Here is a 19,346-nt window from a genome sequence, read left to right on the forward strand (position 1 = left end):
TTACACTCATGGTGTAAATAGGCTAAAACTTCAGCTCTAGTGCTGAAGTTCTCAAGTTACAAAGACAAAAACTTCAGCTCTAGAGCTGAATTTCCCCAGTTACAAACACAATAACTTCAGCTGAAGTTCCCCAGTTACAAACACAAAAAACTTCAGTCTAGAGCTGAAATTCCCCAGTTACAAAGACAAAAATATTAGCTCTAGAGCTGAAGTTCCCCAGTTACAAACACAAAAACTTAGAGCTGAACTTCAGACCCGGCTACTAGAATGCTGAAGTTTTGGGTGATTGCCTTTGCTACTTCAGCCCCGTATGCTGAAGTTATGCGAAAAAGCGGGTACGCTTGTAATTTTTTTTACAAAGCGGGCACAAGTTAAAACGTGGCACAAAAAATGGGTATAGATGGAAATGCCCCAAAAATAGATTTTGCCTTAATACAGTGTAATTTTTCGATTAAGGGGGTCGGGTGAACACCCTTGCGCCCCCCTAAATCCGCCCTTGTATATCATATTAATGATAACATAACACTTACTTTTTTTAGAAATTCCTAGGGAAACCGCAGCTGCTATGCTCCGAGTGTGCACTGGATAACCTGTTCACTGTGCAATAGCTCGCAAACTACACATGAGATGTAAACCGCACTAGGCAAGCCCGATACCAACTACTTTTTTTTGCCCCTCCATTTTATGTAACTTCTTCTTCTTCTTTTGTTATTTATTGATAATTAAGTATTTGTACTATCTTATTTGTGAAGTATGAACAAGAAAAACTTATTTGTAGGATTAATTTCAGTCGACTTAAGATTAATATATTATTGTGTTTGGTAGTTGTGAGATACAATTATCAAAATAGATAACCTGGCCTAACCTCATGGGTTATAAAGTTCAAAAGCTCCTGACCTAATCATTCAATTGAATGGACTTTCAAAATGTCAACACAAAAATCCAAGTTCTAAAAGAGTTAAAAAAAAAAAAAATATCTAGCCCAACTCTAACCAACAAATTAGTTATGTTGAGCCTAATCATTCACTGGTACGTGTGTTTTCTGATAAACGTTGATTGTTGAGAACCACACAAACCTTCTTAATTATCTTATGATAACTCCCAAATTTTTATATAACAATCTAGGCATTATTGGCCTCAACTTATATATTCGAACTTGGGACTATCGACCTTTTACAACCTTATACAAAATTATGGAACATATGGCCTAATTTCATATTCTTATAATCAAGCCATTTAAGGGTTTCAACATTTATATTGAATTTATCAAAAACCAGTTCAAATTGTATACAAGCTATCTTTCATAAAACCATAATTTGAAATTATGTAAATTGAATACATATAATATATTTAACAAGATAATTTATAAATATAAATAGTTTGCAAATCATGGTGTGATGCACAATTGTTCGTCCCCACAAATATAGGTTCACATTTCAATTAACATTAGAAAGCATTTAAAGCGTGTATTTTGAAAAAATAATCCTAATTTTGTTGAGCGTCAAATAACTCAACACGTCCCAACAACGTCAATCTACCCCAATCATAAATTAACCATGCAATTTATGGCTCAATTTATCCAATTCAACACTTGGGTATTGGCCTAAAGCCACTCAAATGCCAATACTCACCCAAAGCATTACCACTTTATTCATGGGCTATCTAAACCATTTATGTTCTTACAAGATATCTAAAGGTATTTTTACATTCCTATGCCACATAGGAAACTTTATTACCCTCAATGTTTAAGGTTTGACTTAATTACACTTAGTATACCAAATTACCAATTCTATACCATAATTAATTAAGGGTATAATTAATGGGGCATTTATATGAGGCATAATTATAGGACCGTATATTGCCACGTTTCTCTTTCCTTTCAGATCAACCCCCCCTCCTCCCCACGTTTTACCCGTAATTCCCCCCCCCCCACCCCCACGTTTTACCTTTACCCTTCACTCCCCCACGTTTAGTGTCTGTTTTCTTCTTTACAGAACAAAAGCTACCCACGTTCTTCATTATTCTCCATTTAAATTCACCAAATATTGATACCATTCTACAAAATTCGTTCCCATCTTTAGTCAAGTTGAAGTTAAACCATGAAGAACATCAAATCTCCACAAAAAATACCTAAAAAATCTACAGTAGGTGATATCCCCTCTTTCGATTTGGGTGTTTTAACACCAAAATCACCACAAAAACAAGTAAAATCTACACATGTAATGGAACTTACTACTCACAGTTCATCTCCTAGACAAATCCGTGCCGAGATGAGAACAAAGCATTTGCACGATGTAGATGCTGGAGGAAGTGCTACACCAGGCGGCAAACAACTCAAAAGAAAGGGAAAGAGGTATGTGTAGATGACGACTTTGTTGAAGATGTCCCTAAAATTCCAACAGTTAAAAAACCCAAGTTGTCTCCTGCTTCCTCAAAACACAAAATGAAGAAACAGTCCAAAAAACTCCCAAAATTGGTTCAGAAAATTTTTTTGGTGAAGGTAACCATTTATTATTTTGGTTTCCAGTTTTTTAGTTTTGTTTTGGATGTAAAAATCTCTGTTTTAAGTGTTTTGGTAAATTGTAGATTAGTTGTCTTAATTTTCTAGATTATTTATAGTTGTGATTTTCTACAGTTTATAATTGTAGTTATTTTGTAGTTATATTGTCGTTAGCTTTTAAATTTTGAAACAGAGCTGTAGTTACTTTTTTCTTCCTGCATTTTTGTAGATAATGTTTATGTAGATGTCTTGTAGTGTTTTGTAGTTATATGTGTGGGTAGGTTGTATTTTTTTGAAGCAGATTTGTATGTATTTTTCTTCCTGATTTGTTTTTAGTTATTTGTGTAGTGATTGTGTAGTTATATGTAGATAATATGTAGATTAATACTTTATTTTTATGCATTTTACTAATGTGAAATAATTTATCATTTTTTGCAGAATTGACATTATTTTGCCCCACATAATGTGGATTATGGCGTGCTTAGATTTCACACTTTGTGTGATCCTAGCATTCCTAGCCAGATAAAAGAGTTATTGTCTCCAAATGCTTTAAAGCTTTTTAAAAACACTTGTTTTGGTTACTTACTGTCTCTCCCCTCCATTTGCATGCAAAACCAAGCTATTCATCTCCTGATGAAGTATGAACTGTCTAAGTCTAATGAATCATTTTTTTCAGTCCACTTGAAGGGGAAAAAATTGAATTTTTCATTGAGAGAGTTTGGTTTAATTACCGGTTTAAATTGTGTGAATCAGTTTACATATTATGGATATACTTCTAGTTATGTTAGCAAGTTAATGAATAGCTATTTTCCTAACAAAAAAAGAGTAGAGAAGTGATATTTGAAAAACATAGTAACAAATAGATCTTGGGTAAACGATGAGGATGCAGTCAAGTTGTGCATTCTTTATCTTTTGGAATTTTTTGTTTGCCCTTATGACAAAGACCATGTGTCTTTTATAGACCACTTTAGGTTCTATTTGGTAGAGCCTGGTCAGTTTGAGTCATACCCATGGGGTATTAAATCGTTCAATCAGGTTATGGAATCCGTTAGGCATCGTCTAAATCCCCGTGTACATTCTTATCTCATACGGGGATGCTCATTAGCCTTGCAAGTGTGACTTTATGAGTGTTGCTCGACCGTCAGCATGGAGCTTTCTACGAGGTGTTCTGACTCAATACCTCGCATATTAAGATAGTCAGCTACTAAGGGGCAGATTTGGTTAACTGCCTTTGAAGAGAAGATGATCAAGCCTGAGTGGATTAAGGTATTTTTTTTCAGTTTTGTATGTTGCTACATTTACCTTCATAATATCTACAATTAGTCTACATTTTCTGCCTTAGTGGAACTAACTTTTTTTTTTCATCATTCAGTTCACAAGCATGACTGAATCTGGAGAAGAGATTGGAGTGCTTACTCTGCCAAACAAGATTGAGTATGAAGATGAACAAGGCGCACAATCATCAGAGGTTCCAAATGCTGATTCTCCAACAGTGGAACCCAAACATACAGATTGTCAAGAGGACAAGGAATCTGTGGCTAAGAAGCTCAGGAAGCTAGAAAAGGGAATTGAGCAGGTAATATTATTAACTACAATATATTTACATATTTGCTAAAATTTATCTACATTTCATAACAATTTATGTAGTATACTTTGTAGTTAAATTGTAGTATAATTCTACAGTCAGCCCTGTTGGGATTGCACACATTGTAGTTAAATTGTAGTATAACTGTAGCAATTTGTAGATAATTGTGAAAACAATACTGCCTCGTACATAATTAAACTGATTTGTAATTTATTTGAATAAAATTACCAACTAACTATATTTTTAACTTTTAGGTTGGTGAAAAGTTAGAGGATTTTAGGAAGGCTGTATTTAAGGAACTCCATGACCTTCGAGGGTTTATAGATGATTCTGTGAAGAGTGTTTTGAAATTGATAAACAGGAGATATGATGTGGATGAGGCAAAGGTAAGAGCTGACATATATTTATATACCAAAACAAATTATGACATATGAAACAATATACTCAAACTAACATAATATCTTTAGTTTGTTGGTAGTTCAACCAAAAACAATGACCAACAACAAGGAGTGAACAACCAGCAATTTCAGTTCAATATTTTGGTAGTAAAGTTTCATATATGGTATAGGAAGGAAAAAATCCCATATCTAAATACACCTAACCACTATTCATTTTCTCTAATAATACCCAACAACCTCCATTAATACCCTCAAGCTATGATTCATCCATAATTTCACTAGAGTCGGTATTCATGGATCAGTTTGACTCGATTTTTACCAAAACCAAAATACAAACTAACTCTATATCTAATTGACATTAAGTACTAAATACTTAGATAGATCTCATTATGATTATGTCCAAGTTGGAGTAAACTATGCTATGGAAGATTTTTACAGTAGAGTGATCTTTCATAAGCAAGAAATTGTAACTATTTTTCGCAAGTATTTTACTGGTGAAATATTTTTGTCCTTTAAGGAGGTTGGAAAAGAAATTAACAAGGAAAACTGTTGGAAAAGCTATAAGCCAGGTTCAAAGGTTGACAGATTTTTATGATCATTTGGGTAAAAATATTCAAGAGAAGGTTCTTAGCGATAAGAATGATAAGTTGCAGAGAAAAGTTTGTTTCGCCATACGTTGCATGTATAGTAACAGGAAAATGAGTATGCTAGGCCAAGACTTTCCAGCCTTCTTCCACCTACAATGATACTATTAAAGCCTTTCCCTTTTTCACAAAAATTCACCTTCACCATTTTCATTGAGAATGCATTGTGATTCTTGATCAATTTTAGATTTTGTATACAGTAGTTAACCAGCTGGCTTATGAGATGTAAAGTCACTTCTGGACAACTCAACAAGTTCCCCACTAATAATAATTGAAACGATGATGGAAAAAATACATTGACGAAATCCTTCCATATATATTTTTCAACAAAACGGTAACATTAAAAATGTTCAAGTATATCACAAACATCTTGGATAAGAAAGCTACATTTTTTACCCCTGCTTTAGGTACTGTCTTATTTGATTTAACATGGTTAAGACTAGTAATTAAATTCATCTTCCCCTCCCACCCATGACTATATCATGGGCCTTTACTTTTGCATACCAACAATGCCTTAGAAAGTGCAGAGCGATTACCTATAAAACTTGCTGCGGGAATAACAGTTCAGTTGTGAGGTTTTAGCTTGTCTCGGAAATCTCCAGCTACCAGCCATAGAAGAGCTCCTTAGAGAATCAGGTTTTTAATACCTGATGACAAACAGATTTTGCGCCCCCCCCCCCCCGGGTGGGGAAGGTTGGTGAGAGCTAAACAGAAAAGGATATCACCTTGTATATGGTAGGAATAGGGACTACCCGATTTTATTCTTTGGTCGAGATAGGAATGTCACGTCGAAAAACCATGACGTCGAGTCATCCCGAGGTCGACCTCGATTGCGGACAGAAGGAGGCAGACTTCGAGTGACACCTGTTTTGCTCAAAAGATACTAATTACTTTGTAAGCGAAAAACAATCAAATTGAATCAAAGGTAAATCATAATCAAATATAATTAGACCTAGAAATATGTATTATGCTTTGTGATTGTTTCAACAACTTGGATATTCGAGAGAGTAAGAGAAAGCTCGTTTAGAGAGAGAGAGAAATAGGAAGAAAAATAGCTTATTATTGAAAGATCTCATGCCCTTTACAACATTGGGATTCTCCTTTATATAACAAGAGAACCCCCTCAAAAAATAATAAAATAATACAGGGATAGGTCACGTGCTTTCGAGGAGACGACGAGACTTAAGGGCACGCTTTCGCTCTGACATTCTTAGGTCGTCCCCTCTACTTCGGCTATTGCTTAGTCGGGGGTCGTTGCTACCATAGTGGGCAGAATTTGACCCCATACAGATAGTCCCTCCGTTCGTTGGTGACGTAACGAAGTGCGTCGCCGATGGACGGAACCATGATCCTTGCACTAGGAAAATTTTGACCCTGTTTGGAGAAGACGATGTGGGTGGGTGGGGGGCGGGGCGATCGTTTGAATTTGTTGATCTATTGGCACGCAATCCCTTCCCTGAGATGACGTCACCATATGCAGGCATCATCATTACGCGTGTTCCCGAGGAAGTACAAAAGGTGTTCTGATGCTTGGTTTCCCGCGCCTGTTTGGGGTTTTGCCTCTTCGATTTCAACGCTACCCAACCCTATAAATAGGGAAAGGGTTCAACTTAACCTAACTTTAGATCATCTGCAAACGTTTTCCAACTATTTCAAGAAAATGCTTCCTTTTTACGAAAAATCACTACTTCCCTGAAAGTACACTTGTGGTTGCGTAGTACATCACTCCTTAATCGGAAACCATGACAAAACCTAAACGGGATAACGCTCTGGGGGCTCGTAATAATAAATCATCTGACATACCGCCTCCATCCGGCGGCGATAAGGGAGAGAAAGGGGAGGATCTCACCCCTCTTACCGTAGATAACGTGCTCCCGAAGCAACTCCTTATTAGGAGGGACTTTCAACGGGATTCTCCCGAACAACCTTGGGAGAAATCTGAGTTAAAACAAACTGATTTAGATACTCTTCGTGCGTCGTATGATATACCCGCTCACGTGGAGATGGGTTTAGCAGGAGCGGACTACGCTAACACCCATAGTCCGGGATACTGTACGTTTTATGAATATCCCTTTTTGATCGGCTACGGCCTCCCTATTTTTCCATTGGCGGAAGAACTCTGCCGTTACTACAACATGTGTCCCGGGAAGGCCCGAACAGAGGGAGGCACAATTGAGCCGCAGGGCGGAGGAGCTGGAGAAAATGGATGAGGAGTTGGTGAAGGCTGTGGCTCGTAATAGCGAGCTGGAATCACTCCTCAAACTGAGGGAGGAGGAGTTGGAGTGCAGCCGTGGAGTGGCGGCGGAGGTAGCCGATCTTCACCGTAGGGTGGTGGCTTTGACAGCTGAGCTCAAAGCTAAGGCGGTTGAGATCGATGTCCTCAGGCGTACTGCCCCGCCACGTCCCGGGGACGCGACCCAAGATACGCACGAGATGTGGGTATATGCGGAGGCCAAATTGGACGTGTATAAAAAACATCTTGTTGCGGGACGTGCCTCTGAGGAGGAAGTTCAGGAGCAGTGGCGCGAGGCTCGTGCCGCTCGTGTAGCTTGTGGGTACAGCTCTGACTCTCCTGACCGAGAGGGTTATACTTCGGAGGACGTCAACCGGCTCGAGTCCGACCCATGGTTTAATGAGACTTACCGTCTCGGTGGCGATGGTCGAGAAGGAGAGCAAGCTGATGGCGATGGTAAATCTGGCGAGGCTCCTTAAGATTTGTATAGGTTTTGCCTTTTTTCTTTTTGGAATGTAATGGGAGTCCTCCATGGGACTAAATGTATATAATTTTTGTCATAGTGAAAGAATTATACTTTTGTTGTTATTCCTTTGTGTTGTTCTTTGTTTATACATATTTTGTTACCGTCGAGCTTGGCTGGCGCATCGGTTGTGACGGCTTTTGGCCCGCAGGATGTAGCTTCGACTGTCGTTGAAGTGTTATTCATAGTCGTCGATCGTGGTCGACGATCATTGGCGATGGCCTTTGGCCCATAGGGTGTAACTTTAACTATCGTTGAAGTGTTGTCTGTCGTTATCGAGCGTGGTCGACGATTATTGGCGACGGCCTTTGGCCCATAGGGTGTAACTTCAACTGTCGTTGAAGTGCTGTCTGTCGTCATCGAGCGTGGTTGACGATTATTGGCGACGGCCTTTGGCCAATAGGATGTAACTTTGACTGTCGCTGAAGTGTTATCCATCATCGTCGAGTGGGGACGACGATCGTTGGCGATGGCCTTTGGCCCAGAGGATGTAACTTCAACTGTCGTTGAAGCGTTATCCGTCATCGTCGAGCGGGGTCGACGATCATTGGCGATGGCCTTTGGCCCATAGGATGTAACTTCAACTGTCGTTGAAGTGTTATCCGTCGCTGTTGAGTGGGGTCGACGACCATTGGCGATGGCCTTTGGCCCATAGGATGTAACTCCAACTGTCGTTGAAGTGTTATCCGTCGTCGTCGAGTGGGGTCGACGATCGTTGGCGATGGCCTTTGGCCCATAGGATGTAACTCCAACTATCGTTGAAGTGTTATCCATCGCCGTCGAGTGGGGTCGACGACCATTGGCAATGGCCTTTGGCCCATAGGATGGAGTTGGTGGCCTTAGCCGCTTACATAATAGAGTTGGTGGAGAAGGTGGCCTTAGCCGCTTACATAATGGAGTTGGTGGCCTTAGCCGCTTACGTAATGGAGAAGGTGGCCTTAGCCGCTTACATAATGGAGTTGGTGGCCTTAGCCGCTTACATAATGGAGAAGGTGGCCTTAGCCGCTTACATAATGGAGTTGGTGGCCTTAGCCGCTTACATAATGGAGAAGGTGGCCTTAGCCGCTTACATAATGGAGACTCAACTAGGCTAGTCCCTTTATTATATCGGCCTGGAAAACGCGTCGACTAGCCGGTATGATAAACCTGTCTCCGTACGCCCCTGGGTGTCCCCTTCGCCGCCTCGTTAAAAACCTCCCCGAAAAAACCCAATTGGGACAAAACTCAGGTAAGGGAAAAAGATTACGACTCGGGAGACGCCCCTTAAAAATGGAAGTACTTGAGGTGGGCGATGTTCCAGTTGTTTTGGAGTATTTTTCCCTCCATTGTTTCCAACTGGAATGCCCCTTTTCCTGCATCTGCTGTGATTTTATATGGCCCGCTCCAATTGGTGCCCAGTTTCCCTTCGCTTGGGTCTTTTGACGCCAAATTTTTGGCTTTGAGGACGTAGTCGCCTACTTTGAGCGGTCGTATTTTAGCTTTTCTGTTGTAATACCTTTCGACCTTTTGCTTTTGAGCCGTCATTCTTATGTGGGCCATATCCCTTCGTTCTTCTGCCTCGTCGAGGTCTTGAAGCCTACCTATGTCGTTGTCTTCTCCGCTGGTATGTGAATATCTCAGGCTTGGTTCTCCGATTTCGACTGGTATAACCGCGTCGGTTCCGTAGACCAGTGAGTACGGTGTTTCTCTTGTGCTGGATTTGGGCGTTGTCCGGTATGCCCACAGTACCTCTGGTAGTAATTCGGCCAGAGTCCTTTGGCTTCTTCGAGTTTCTTCTTCAGTATGTTTAATATTGTTTTGTTGGAGGATTCTGCTTGGCCGTTGGTGGCGGGGTGATATGGCGTGGAGAGTATCCGTTTGATGTGCCATTTGTCAAAGAACTCCGTTATCTTTTTGCCGATGAATTGGGGGCCGTTATCGCAGCTGATTTCTTTGGGGATGCCGAAGCGGCATATGATATTTTTCCATATGAAGGCGATGACTTCTTGTTCGCGTATTTGGGCGTACGCACCTGCTTCTACCCACTTGGAGAAATAGTCAGTCAAAACTAACAGAAATCGTACCTTTCCTCGTCCTGCTGGCAGGGGACCGATTATGTCCATCCCCCATTTGATGAAGGGCCAAGGTGATGTTACTGAGTGTAGGGGCTCTCCCGGTTGATGTATCATGGAGGCGTACTTTTGGCACTGCTCGCACTTACGAACGTACTCCGCTGCCTCCTTTTTCATTGTGGGCCAGTAGTACCCGGCTTGAATGATGCAACGGACGAGAGCGCGATTGCCGGTATGTGCGCCACAGTGGCCCTCGTGTACCTCTTCGAGTACTTGCCTTGTTTGGTGTGGCCCCAAGCACTTAGCGAGGGGTCCGCCAAACGTTCTTTTGTACAGATCGTGACTTATTAAGCAGTATCGGGCGGCTTGTAGGCGGAGCTTTTTGGCTGCTTTTTTGTCGAGCGGGAGTGTCCCGTCCTGCAGATAGGAGATGAACTGGTTGCGCCAGTCCCAAGTTAGATTTAAAGAGAGTACCTCAGTGTGATCTATGCCTGAATGGAGGAGGGTGACTATGTTTCCCTTGTTGATGTTTTTGGTGGCTACAGCCAATTTGGCTAGGCCGTCTGCTTCGACGTTCTGCGCTCTCGGGATTTGTTCCAGGCGGCATTCGTCGAACTCGGGCATCAACTTGTGAATTTTTGATTGATATTTCTGCAGTCTCTGTTCCTTGATCTGGTAAGTCCCGGTGACCTGGTTTACCACGAGTTGAGAATCGCAATGGAGGATGAGTCGTCGAGCTCCGTACTTGATGGCCAACTTCATACCTGCAATCACAGCCTCATACTCGGCCTCGTTGTTAGTCATCTCGGGGCATCGTATGGACTGACGAATTATTTTGCCCGTGGGGGACCTCGAGTACGAGTCCCAGTCCCGATCCCGAGGCGTTGGAAGCGCCGTCAGTGTAGAGGGTCCAGAGTTCGGTACTAGGAGTGGCACGAATGGCATCTAGTTCCGCTTCCGGCAGAATCTCTGTACTGAAATCGGCGACAAAATCTGCAAGTACCTGCGACTTGATGGCATTTCTCGGGTGATAGGATATGTCGTGCTCGCTGAGCTCTATGGCCCATCTGGCGAGCCTGCCCGATAGCTCGGGCTTGTGTAGGATGCTTCTCGGGGGGAAGGTCGTTATAACTTTTATAGGATGACACTGAAAGTAGGGTCTAAGCTTTCGTGAAGCTATAACCAGTTCCAGAGCCAGCTTCTCGAGGTGTGGATACCGTATTTCGGCGCCCACTAGGGTTTTGCTGAGTAAATAGGAGACTGCGTACCTTTGTTTTCACGGGCCAGGACTGCGCTGACGGCGACTTCGGACACTGCCACGTATACTAGCAAGGGTTCGCCGGGGTTTGCTTTAACTAGCAATGGTGGCGAAGACAGGTATTCTTTCAATTTTTTTAAAGCCTCGGCACATTCCTCGTTCCATTGTAGTCCGTGATCTTTTCTCAATACGTTAAAAAATTTATGGCACCTGTCGGAGGATCGCGAGATGAACCTGGATAGGGCGGCTATTCGCCCTGTCAGCTTTTGTACCTGTTTTTTGTTGTGCAAGGTCTCAGGTATTGCGTCTATCGCCTTGATCTGGTCAAGATTGACTTCGATACCTCGTTGTGATACGAGGAAACCCAAGAACTTCCCTGACGCTACGCCGAAGGCGTATTTTTCTGGGTTTAATTTCATCCCGTACTGTCGTAGTATCTCAAAGGCTTCTTTCAGATGGTCGAGGTGGTCTTCTTTGTTTGCCGACTTTACCAGCATATCGTCGATGTAGACCTCCATGGTCTTGCTAAGCTGTTCCTTGAACATTCTGGTAACTAGCCTCTGATACGTCGCCACTGCGTTTTTGAGTCCGAAGGGCATCACCTTGTAGCAATACGTTCCCTGGTGGGTGATGAAAGTTGTCTTTTCTTGGTCCTCCTCGGCCATCATGATCTGGTTGTAGCCGGAGTAGGCATCTAGGAAGCTTAGCAGCTCATGTCCTGCTGTGGCGTCGATCAACTGGTCGATGTGAGGTAACGGGAATGAGTCCTTCGGGCATGCCTTGTTAAGGTCTGTGAAATCCACGCACATCCTCCACTTCCCGTTTTTCTTTTTGACCATGACGATATTGGCGACCCATTGGGGATATTTTGATTCCCTTATGGACCCGTTGGCCAGTAGTTTATCTACCTCTTCGCTAACGGCCTCATTGATTGCGGCATTGAACTTTCTTCTAACTTGCCGCACGGGTGGATATAGTGGGTCGATGTTCAATTTGTGGGTGGCAATGTCTCTTGGTATCCCCGGCATATCTAGATGAGAAAAAGCAAATAGATCTGCGTGGTTAGTTAAAAATTCATGGTACTTACTTGGGTCGCAGAGGCTGTGTCCGATGTAGGCTTTTTTTGAGTGGTCGGTGTTGTCCAGTTGTACTGGGTTGAGATCCTCGACCGTTGCTTTGTAGGCTTCTACGACGTCCGGATCTTTGATGGCTTCCCTTGTCGGGTCGACCTTAGTCCCCGACATGGCTGATTGCTATGCTTCCGCACTTGCTCCTTTCAACTGCTTGGTGTGTGAGTAGTCTTGAGCGATTCGGTAGCACTCTTGCGCGGCTCGCCCCAAATGCTAAATATTCCCCAAGGGGTGGGGAACTTGATCACTTGGTAGAAGCTTGAGGGGACTGCTCGCATGGCGTGTATCCACGGGCGTCCTATGATGGCGTTGTAGGCTGTTTCTTGGTTAATGACGTGGAAAGTGGTTTCCAGCGTAACTCCTCCTGCTAAAATCGGCAATGATACCTCCCCGGAGGTCCGTTCCACTGCATTGTTAAAACTTGTCAGTGTTATGCAACGCGGTATTATCCTATCTTCGAGCCTCATTTGCGCGAGGACCCTTGGATGGATAATACAGGCGCCACTTCCGTCATCAACCATGATTCTCTTAACATCAGTGTCAGCAATACGTAAAGTTATGACCAAAGCATCATAATGAGGAAAAGACAAACCGTCGGCATCTGACTTATCGAAGGTGATACTCTCTTCGAAGTCATCATACCGTTCGTGGGCGATTGTTCGCTTCAGTTTGTGCGAAGTGGTGAACTTTACATGGTTGATTGCTGAATCGTCGCCTCCTCTGACGATCATGTTGATGGTGTGTGCTGGCGAAGGCGGCTTTGGCGGCCCTTGAGGTTGATCCCGCCCTCGTGCGAAGTTGATCTTTCCCTTATCGCTGAGCAGCTCATTCAAGTATCCTTGGTTCAGTATTGTGACCACCTCCTGCCGTAGCCCTATGCAATCTTCGGTTTTGTGCCCTCGTTCTTGGTGGAACTCGCACAGGACATTTGACTTCCTCATGGCGGGGTCTGATTTCATCTTTTGCGGCCATTGTACCTTGGTGCCCAGCTTCTCCAGTGGGTACACTATTTCTGAGGGAGACACGCAAAAGTTATGGGCGGATAATAAAGGGGGCATACCTCTTTTATTACGGAGTGGGGCGACATGTCGCTGTAGTGCTTCTGTGTGTCTAAGCGGTGGTGGATGCGAGGATCTGACGTAAGGTTGTTGCCTTTCTTTGTTGAAGCGTGAGGATTGTTCCCGCCGGCCCTCGCTGCGTCGATCCCTCCTTGCTTCTAACTGTATTGCCGTGAGCCGCTGGGTTGGTCCGTTGAGGTCATCCTCGTCTGCTCGTACCTCGGCACAGTAGGCGTTGTGGATCTCCTCCCATGTGGTAGGAGGATACTTCATGAGTCGGCTTAGTAGCTTTTTGGTTGCTCTCGAACCATCTCTGCTCAGCCCGTTTTGGAAAGCTGCGACCGCCATGCCTTCCGATACGTTTGGTAGGCTCATACTTACTCTGTTGAATCTGGCCAGGAAGTCCCTGAGTCCCTCACCTGCGGTTTGTCGGACGGCGAAGATATCGTTGACCCTGGCCTCTGCTTTCTTAGCTCCCACATGGGCGGTGGCGAACTTATCCGCCATTTCTTCGAATGTTGATATCGTTCTGGCTGGCAGCTGTGAGTACCATGTTAGCCCCCCCCCCGTCAACTTTTCTCCAAACTTTTTCAGCAGTACAGATGGGTACTTGTTCCTTTGACAGATCGTTACCCTTCACAGCGGTCACATAGTGGATCAGGTGGTCTTCGGGGTCCGTCGTCCCGTCATATATCCTTAAGTAGGGTGGCATCTTGAAGGTTTTTGGGATCGGGTGAGGTGCAGCTTCTTCGCTGTATGGCTGTTCGACGAATCATCCCACGTCGCGCTTTAGTAGTAACTTAGGAGCGCCGGGAATTTTGTCAACTCTTTCCTGATGCTCTTTCATCTGATCCCGAAGTGCCTTGTTTTCATTCTCCATTTCCTCCATTTTTTTAAGGATGGCTGCAAGTATGCCATCGCTGGTCTGGCCATTGGTGTGGTTGTTGTTTGTACGTACAGTATCGTGTTCACTGGTGGTAGCGATGTCTGTCGTCAACGGGTTCTTAATGTTGCTTCGGGGTGATTTTTCGAGCAAGCTGCCTAGGGTGTTCGTCAGCCATTCTTCCAGTAGCTTCTTGACCACCGGGGGTGGTGTTTCTTTGACCGCAGACGTGGAAGCCCCCTTTTCTTGCATGATTGTCAGATCTTCAGATGGGGAGGGTGAGATTTCTCCCTCTTGAGTGCTGCCAGGTGTTGTGCTCAAGATGTTTTCTCTACCGGCCTCGTTGAGGGGGCCTATGAGGTTGGTTGTGACGCCTGCTATTGCTTTCAATCTTGCGTCATTTTCCGCCATTTTTCTATTTCAGTAGGGTGTGAAGGAAGGTGGTTTATTTTTGATGTTCTAGGTGCAAACTATGATTTCGATTGCCGAATTCCCCACAGACGGCGCCAAATTATTTTGCTCAAAAGATACTAATTACTTTGTAAGCGAAAAACAATCAAATTGAATCAAAGGTAAATCGTAATCAAATATAACTAGACCTAGAAATATGTATTATGCTTTGTGATTGTTTCAACAACTTGGATATTCGAGAGAGTAAGAGAAAGCTCGTTTAGAGAGAGAGAGAGAAATAGGAAGAAAAATAGCTTATTATTGAAAGATTTCATGCCCTTTACAACATTGGGATTCTCCTTTATATAACAAGAGAACCCCCTCAAAAAATAATAAAATAATACAGGGATAGGTCACGTGCTTTCGAGGAGACGACGAGACTTAAGGGCACGCTTTCGCTCTGACATTCTTAGGTCGTCCCCTCTACTTCGGCTACTGCTTAGTCGGGGGTCGTTGCTACCATAGTGGGCAGAATTTGACCCCATACAACACCGGCATGGCTTGATAATGGAAAAGGCAAGATATCAGCAATTGATCGAGAATCGTGGCGTGCATTTTGGAATAGATTGATCTTCGGCGGTAAATCAGTTGTCAAATCAAGATATTTTTTACAGCTAAACGTGAACAAAGCACCAAGCCAATATGAAGGACCAGAAAATTGAGTTGCAAGATTGTAAACTCAGAAATGAAGCCTGGATTAGGTTTTGCTAGTTTAGCAAATCACACAAGAAAGAAGACAATTCATAAAATTGTAGTCAGAATCAATCACTGAATTAGAATATATTTACCCCTAAATTTGAGAAAAATGAAAGAAACTCTATCAAGGTTTTAACTTGCAGGTTATGTGAAAGTGGCAAATTAAACTAGCAGTAGAACTTGGAAGAGCATTGTCAAATGTATTTCTCTGCAAAGTTAAGAAAGAAGAAAATCAAATGCAACAGCTTCATTGTAACTAATTACTTTCAAAATTTATACGAGAGAAAAACTAAAAAACCATAAGTTGCAACACATTATTAGGCCCAGTAGCAAAGAGTTCTATTTAATAATGCTCAGTTATAATAGTCACCAAAACATAAACCATCCACTAGTAAACAAAGCTGACACATCCTCTGAAATCCACAGAGGCAATTCCAAAAGATTTTAAAGAGATTGTAGCTACAAGGTTTCTGGACTCTCTATTCTTTGCAGTTCTTACTAAATTATGTCCCCTAATAAATTTTTCTCATCAGGTTCTGAAAAATTATAAGAAAGCTTAATAAAACCAAGGCCTTGTTAAATTCGAAGCTCGATGGCTATGGCGGAAAGTAACAGAAGAAAAATCCTAGAAGGGTTGAGAGAAGAAGATGAACGAAATGAGTCGGTCAAAACTTAATTGACCAAAAACCATATTATTATTGAGGAGTCTCTATTTATATTTACAAGTGTAAGAGACAAAAATAAAATGTAAAATCTGAGAATGAAAATATAAGGAAATGTAAACTATAAAAGGGCCTTCTGCTTTCCCTTAGCTAATTGGGCCTGTGACAATTGGGCCTGAGCTGTATTTGGGCTAACACCCCCCCTCAAGCTTGAGGGTGAGAACACACCAAGCTTTGGTCATGATGTCTGCTAACTGATTGGAGCTGGAGATAAAATGCAAGGAAATCAGACCAGCCTGCAAGCAAGTGCGCACATAATGACAGTCAATCTCAATATGTTTTGTGCGCTCGTGAAAAACTGGGTTTTTGGCAATATGAAGAGCTGCTTGGTTGTCACAATGAATAGGAACTGGGCTAGAAATGGACAAACCAAGATCACGCAGAAGTCTGAGCAACCAAGAAATTTCAGCTGAAACCTTGCGAAGTGCTCTGTATTCAGCTTCAGCTGTGGACAAGGAGATAGTGGGCTGCTTCTTGCTTTTTCAAGAAATTGGGCTACCACCAAGAGTAATATAATAACCAGTGACAGATTTGCGAGATATGGCACACGCAGCCCAATCAGAATCAGAATATGCAGTGAGAGACAAATCAGATGAGCTGGAGAGGAGCACCCTTTGAGCTGGATCATTTAGTAAATATCTGAGAACATGCAAGGCTACCAACATGTGGGGAACTTGAGGTTTCTGAAGAAATTGGCTCAAATGTTGAACTGAGAAAGAAATATCAGGCCTAGTATGTTGCAAGAAATTGAGCTTCCCAATCAATCTCCTATATAAGCTAGGATCAGAAATAGGCTCCCCCATGTCTAACACCAGCTTCACAGAAGGATCTAAAAGGGTCATAACAGGAGAGAAATGTTGACAGTTAAACTCAGCTATGAGGTCAGAAGTGTACTTGTGTTGGCTCATCACATAACCTTGAGGAATAAGAGAGATTTCCAATCCCAGAAAATAGTGAACTGACCCCAGGTCTTTAATTTTGAATTGATCATCCAAGAAAGACTTCAAAGAGTTCATCTCAATAACATCATTACCAGCTAGCAAGATGTCATCAACATAGACAGCCAAGACAATTAGAGAATCAGAGGAGACCTTAGTGAATAAGGAATAATCATTCATGCCGGAAATGTAGCCTCTGGAGTGCAAGGCTTCAGACAGTTTTGAAAACCACTGTCTAGAAGCTTGCTAAGGCCATAGAGGGACTTTTTGAGTTTGCAAAGCAGGGGAGGACAGGAAGAAGAAGCAGATACATCAAGACCAGGTGGAACCTTCATATAAACTTCCTCATGGAGATCCCCATGAAGGAAAGCATTGTTCACATCAAGTTGGAACACATTCCAGCCCCACTTAGCAGCCAAAGTGAGTAAGCATTTGATGGTGGTTAACTTGACAACAGGAGAAAAGGTTTCAGTAAAGTCAATGCCCTCGTTTTGGGTGTCACCCCTAATGACTAACCTGGCTTTATATCTCTCAATAGAACCATCAGCCCTTTGTTTGATTTTGTAAACCCACTTGCAAGGAATAGCTTTCTTGTGAGAAGGTATAGGGACAATATCCCAAGTCTGGTTTGCCTCAAGGGCTTGGAATTCCTTTAGCATAGCCTCTTGCCAAGCAGGATATGAGGCAGCCTGCTGGTAGAACTGGGGCTCATGCATGTGTATGTCAACAAAAGAGACCTTGGAAGAGGTAAGAAAAGGATGAGAGGAAGAGACAGAGGAACATACATAATCTTTGAGATAGGAAGGTTGTTGGACTGTTCTGGTTGATTTTCTCAAAAGTGGAGGAGAAGGGATAATAGAAGAAGAATCAGATATAGGAGGAGGAGAAGGAGGTGAGGGAACAGGAGAAGCTGGAGATTTGGAAACATCAGGAGTAGGAGAAGGTGAAGAGGAGGAGGATGTAGAATCTACAATGTCTGAAATAAAGGAAGAGGGAAAGACAGAAGGATGATCAGACTTGTAGGGAAATATATTTTCATGAAAAACCACATCCCTAGAAAAGACAATGGAATGAGTAGTGAGATTAAGAATTTTGTAACCCTTTTTACCAAAGGGGTACCCCAAAAATATAGAAGGAATAGCTCTAGCCTGGAATTTATCTCTGCCAAACTTAAGTGAAGTAGCAAAGCATAAACATCCAAAGGACTTTAAGTGATCATAAAGGGGAGGGAGACAATGGAGTTTTTCATAAGGAGAGACACCCTTCAAAACAATAGAAGGAAGTTTATTGATGAGGTAAGTGACAGTCAGAACACAGTCACCCTAATATTTGAGGGGAAGGTTAGACTGAAAAAGAAGAGCCCTGGAGATTTCCAATAAGTGTTTGTGTTTCCTTTCAACCACCCCATTTTGTTGAGGGGTGTGAGGAATAGTGGTATAATGGAGAATGCCTTGGCTTGAGAAGAACTTGGTGGCTTCAGAACTTCCACCAAGTTCAAAAGCATTGTCAGACCTAAAGGTTTGGACAGATGAAATAAAATGAACCTTAACCATGATAGTAAAAGCTTTAAGAACAGAAAGAGCATTGTTCTTGCAAGAGAGGAGGTGTGTCCATGTGGCTCTAGTATAATCATCAACCAAAGTTAGAAAGTATCTGAAACCACTATAAGTTCTAGTGTTATATGGACCCCAAATGTCAATGTGTACTAGTTGAAAAGGAGCAGAAGAGTGTATAACACTTTCAGGAAAAGGTAATCTCTGTTGTCTTGCTAGAGGACAAACATGACACATGAAACTTTGTTTGGAAGACACTTTATCAGATAAGAAAGGAATAGTTTTCATTCTATGATAAGGCATGTGCTCTAATCTTTGATGCCAAAACAAGTCCAATTTATTAAGGCAATGTAATTGGTTACAATCAGGAGTACCATTAACATGTGTAACAACATGACTGGACTTATCAGATACAATTGAACAGAAGAAGGTAAATCAGTAGAAGTAGAAACAGAATTAGGTAAACTACTAGAAGACACATTCAGAGAATCAGATGGAACAGGAAAGAGATCACCATCTGGATAGAGGTAGTACAGCCTGCCTGCAGCTTTACCAATTTCCAGTGGCCTCTTCAGAGAAGGGCCCTGTAAAGAACAAATTGTTTTGGTAAAGAGTGCTGAACAATCTAGCTGACATATGAGCTGATGAACTGATATCAAATTGAAGTGAAAAGATGGCACCGGAAGAGCATGAAGTAAAATTATATCATGTCTAAGATACAGAG

The 19,346-nt window shown here is 42.4% G+C and overlaps 1 protein-coding gene across 1 annotated transcript; it reads right to left on the reverse strand.

The window, feature by feature from the left end:
- Positions 1-15,152: 15,152 nt before the first annotated feature.
- Positions 15,153-17,249, reverse strand: LOC109213033 (uncharacterized mitochondrial protein AtMg00810-like). Its single transcript, XM_019376779.1, has 3 exons — positions 16,652-17,249; positions 16,300-16,576; positions 15,153-15,327 (listed from the first exon to the last, which is right to left on the reverse strand). Exons 1-3 carry the CDS (start codon positions 17,247-17,249, stop codon positions 15,153-15,155), a joined length of 1,050 nt encoding a protein of 349 aa, XP_019232324.1.
- Positions 17,250-19,346: the final 2,097 nt, after the last annotated feature.

The sequence above is a fragment of the Nicotiana attenuata genome, unplaced genomic scaffold (genome assembly GCF_001879085.1).
Source record: "Nicotiana attenuata strain UT unplaced genomic scaffold, NIATTr2, whole genome shotgun sequence".
Classification (NCBI taxonomy): domain Eukaryota; kingdom Viridiplantae; phylum Streptophyta; class Magnoliopsida; order Solanales; family Solanaceae; genus Nicotiana; species Nicotiana attenuata.

Bases quoted from the DNA above. Each gene is read 5' to 3' on its own strand.
- LOC109213033 (XM_019376779.1), bottom strand. From the start codon at position 17,249: ATGAATGATTATTCCTTATTCACTAAGGTCTCCTCTGATTCTCTAATT. The intron at 16,577-16,651 runs GTTATTATATTA...CCTTGTCCACAG, and splicing joins ATCTCGCAAATCTGTCACTG to CTGAAGCTGAATACAGAGCA. The intron at 15,328-16,299 runs GTGTGTTCTCAC...GTTCACGTTTAG, and splicing joins GACATCATGACCAAAGCTTG to CTGTAAAAAATATCTTGATT.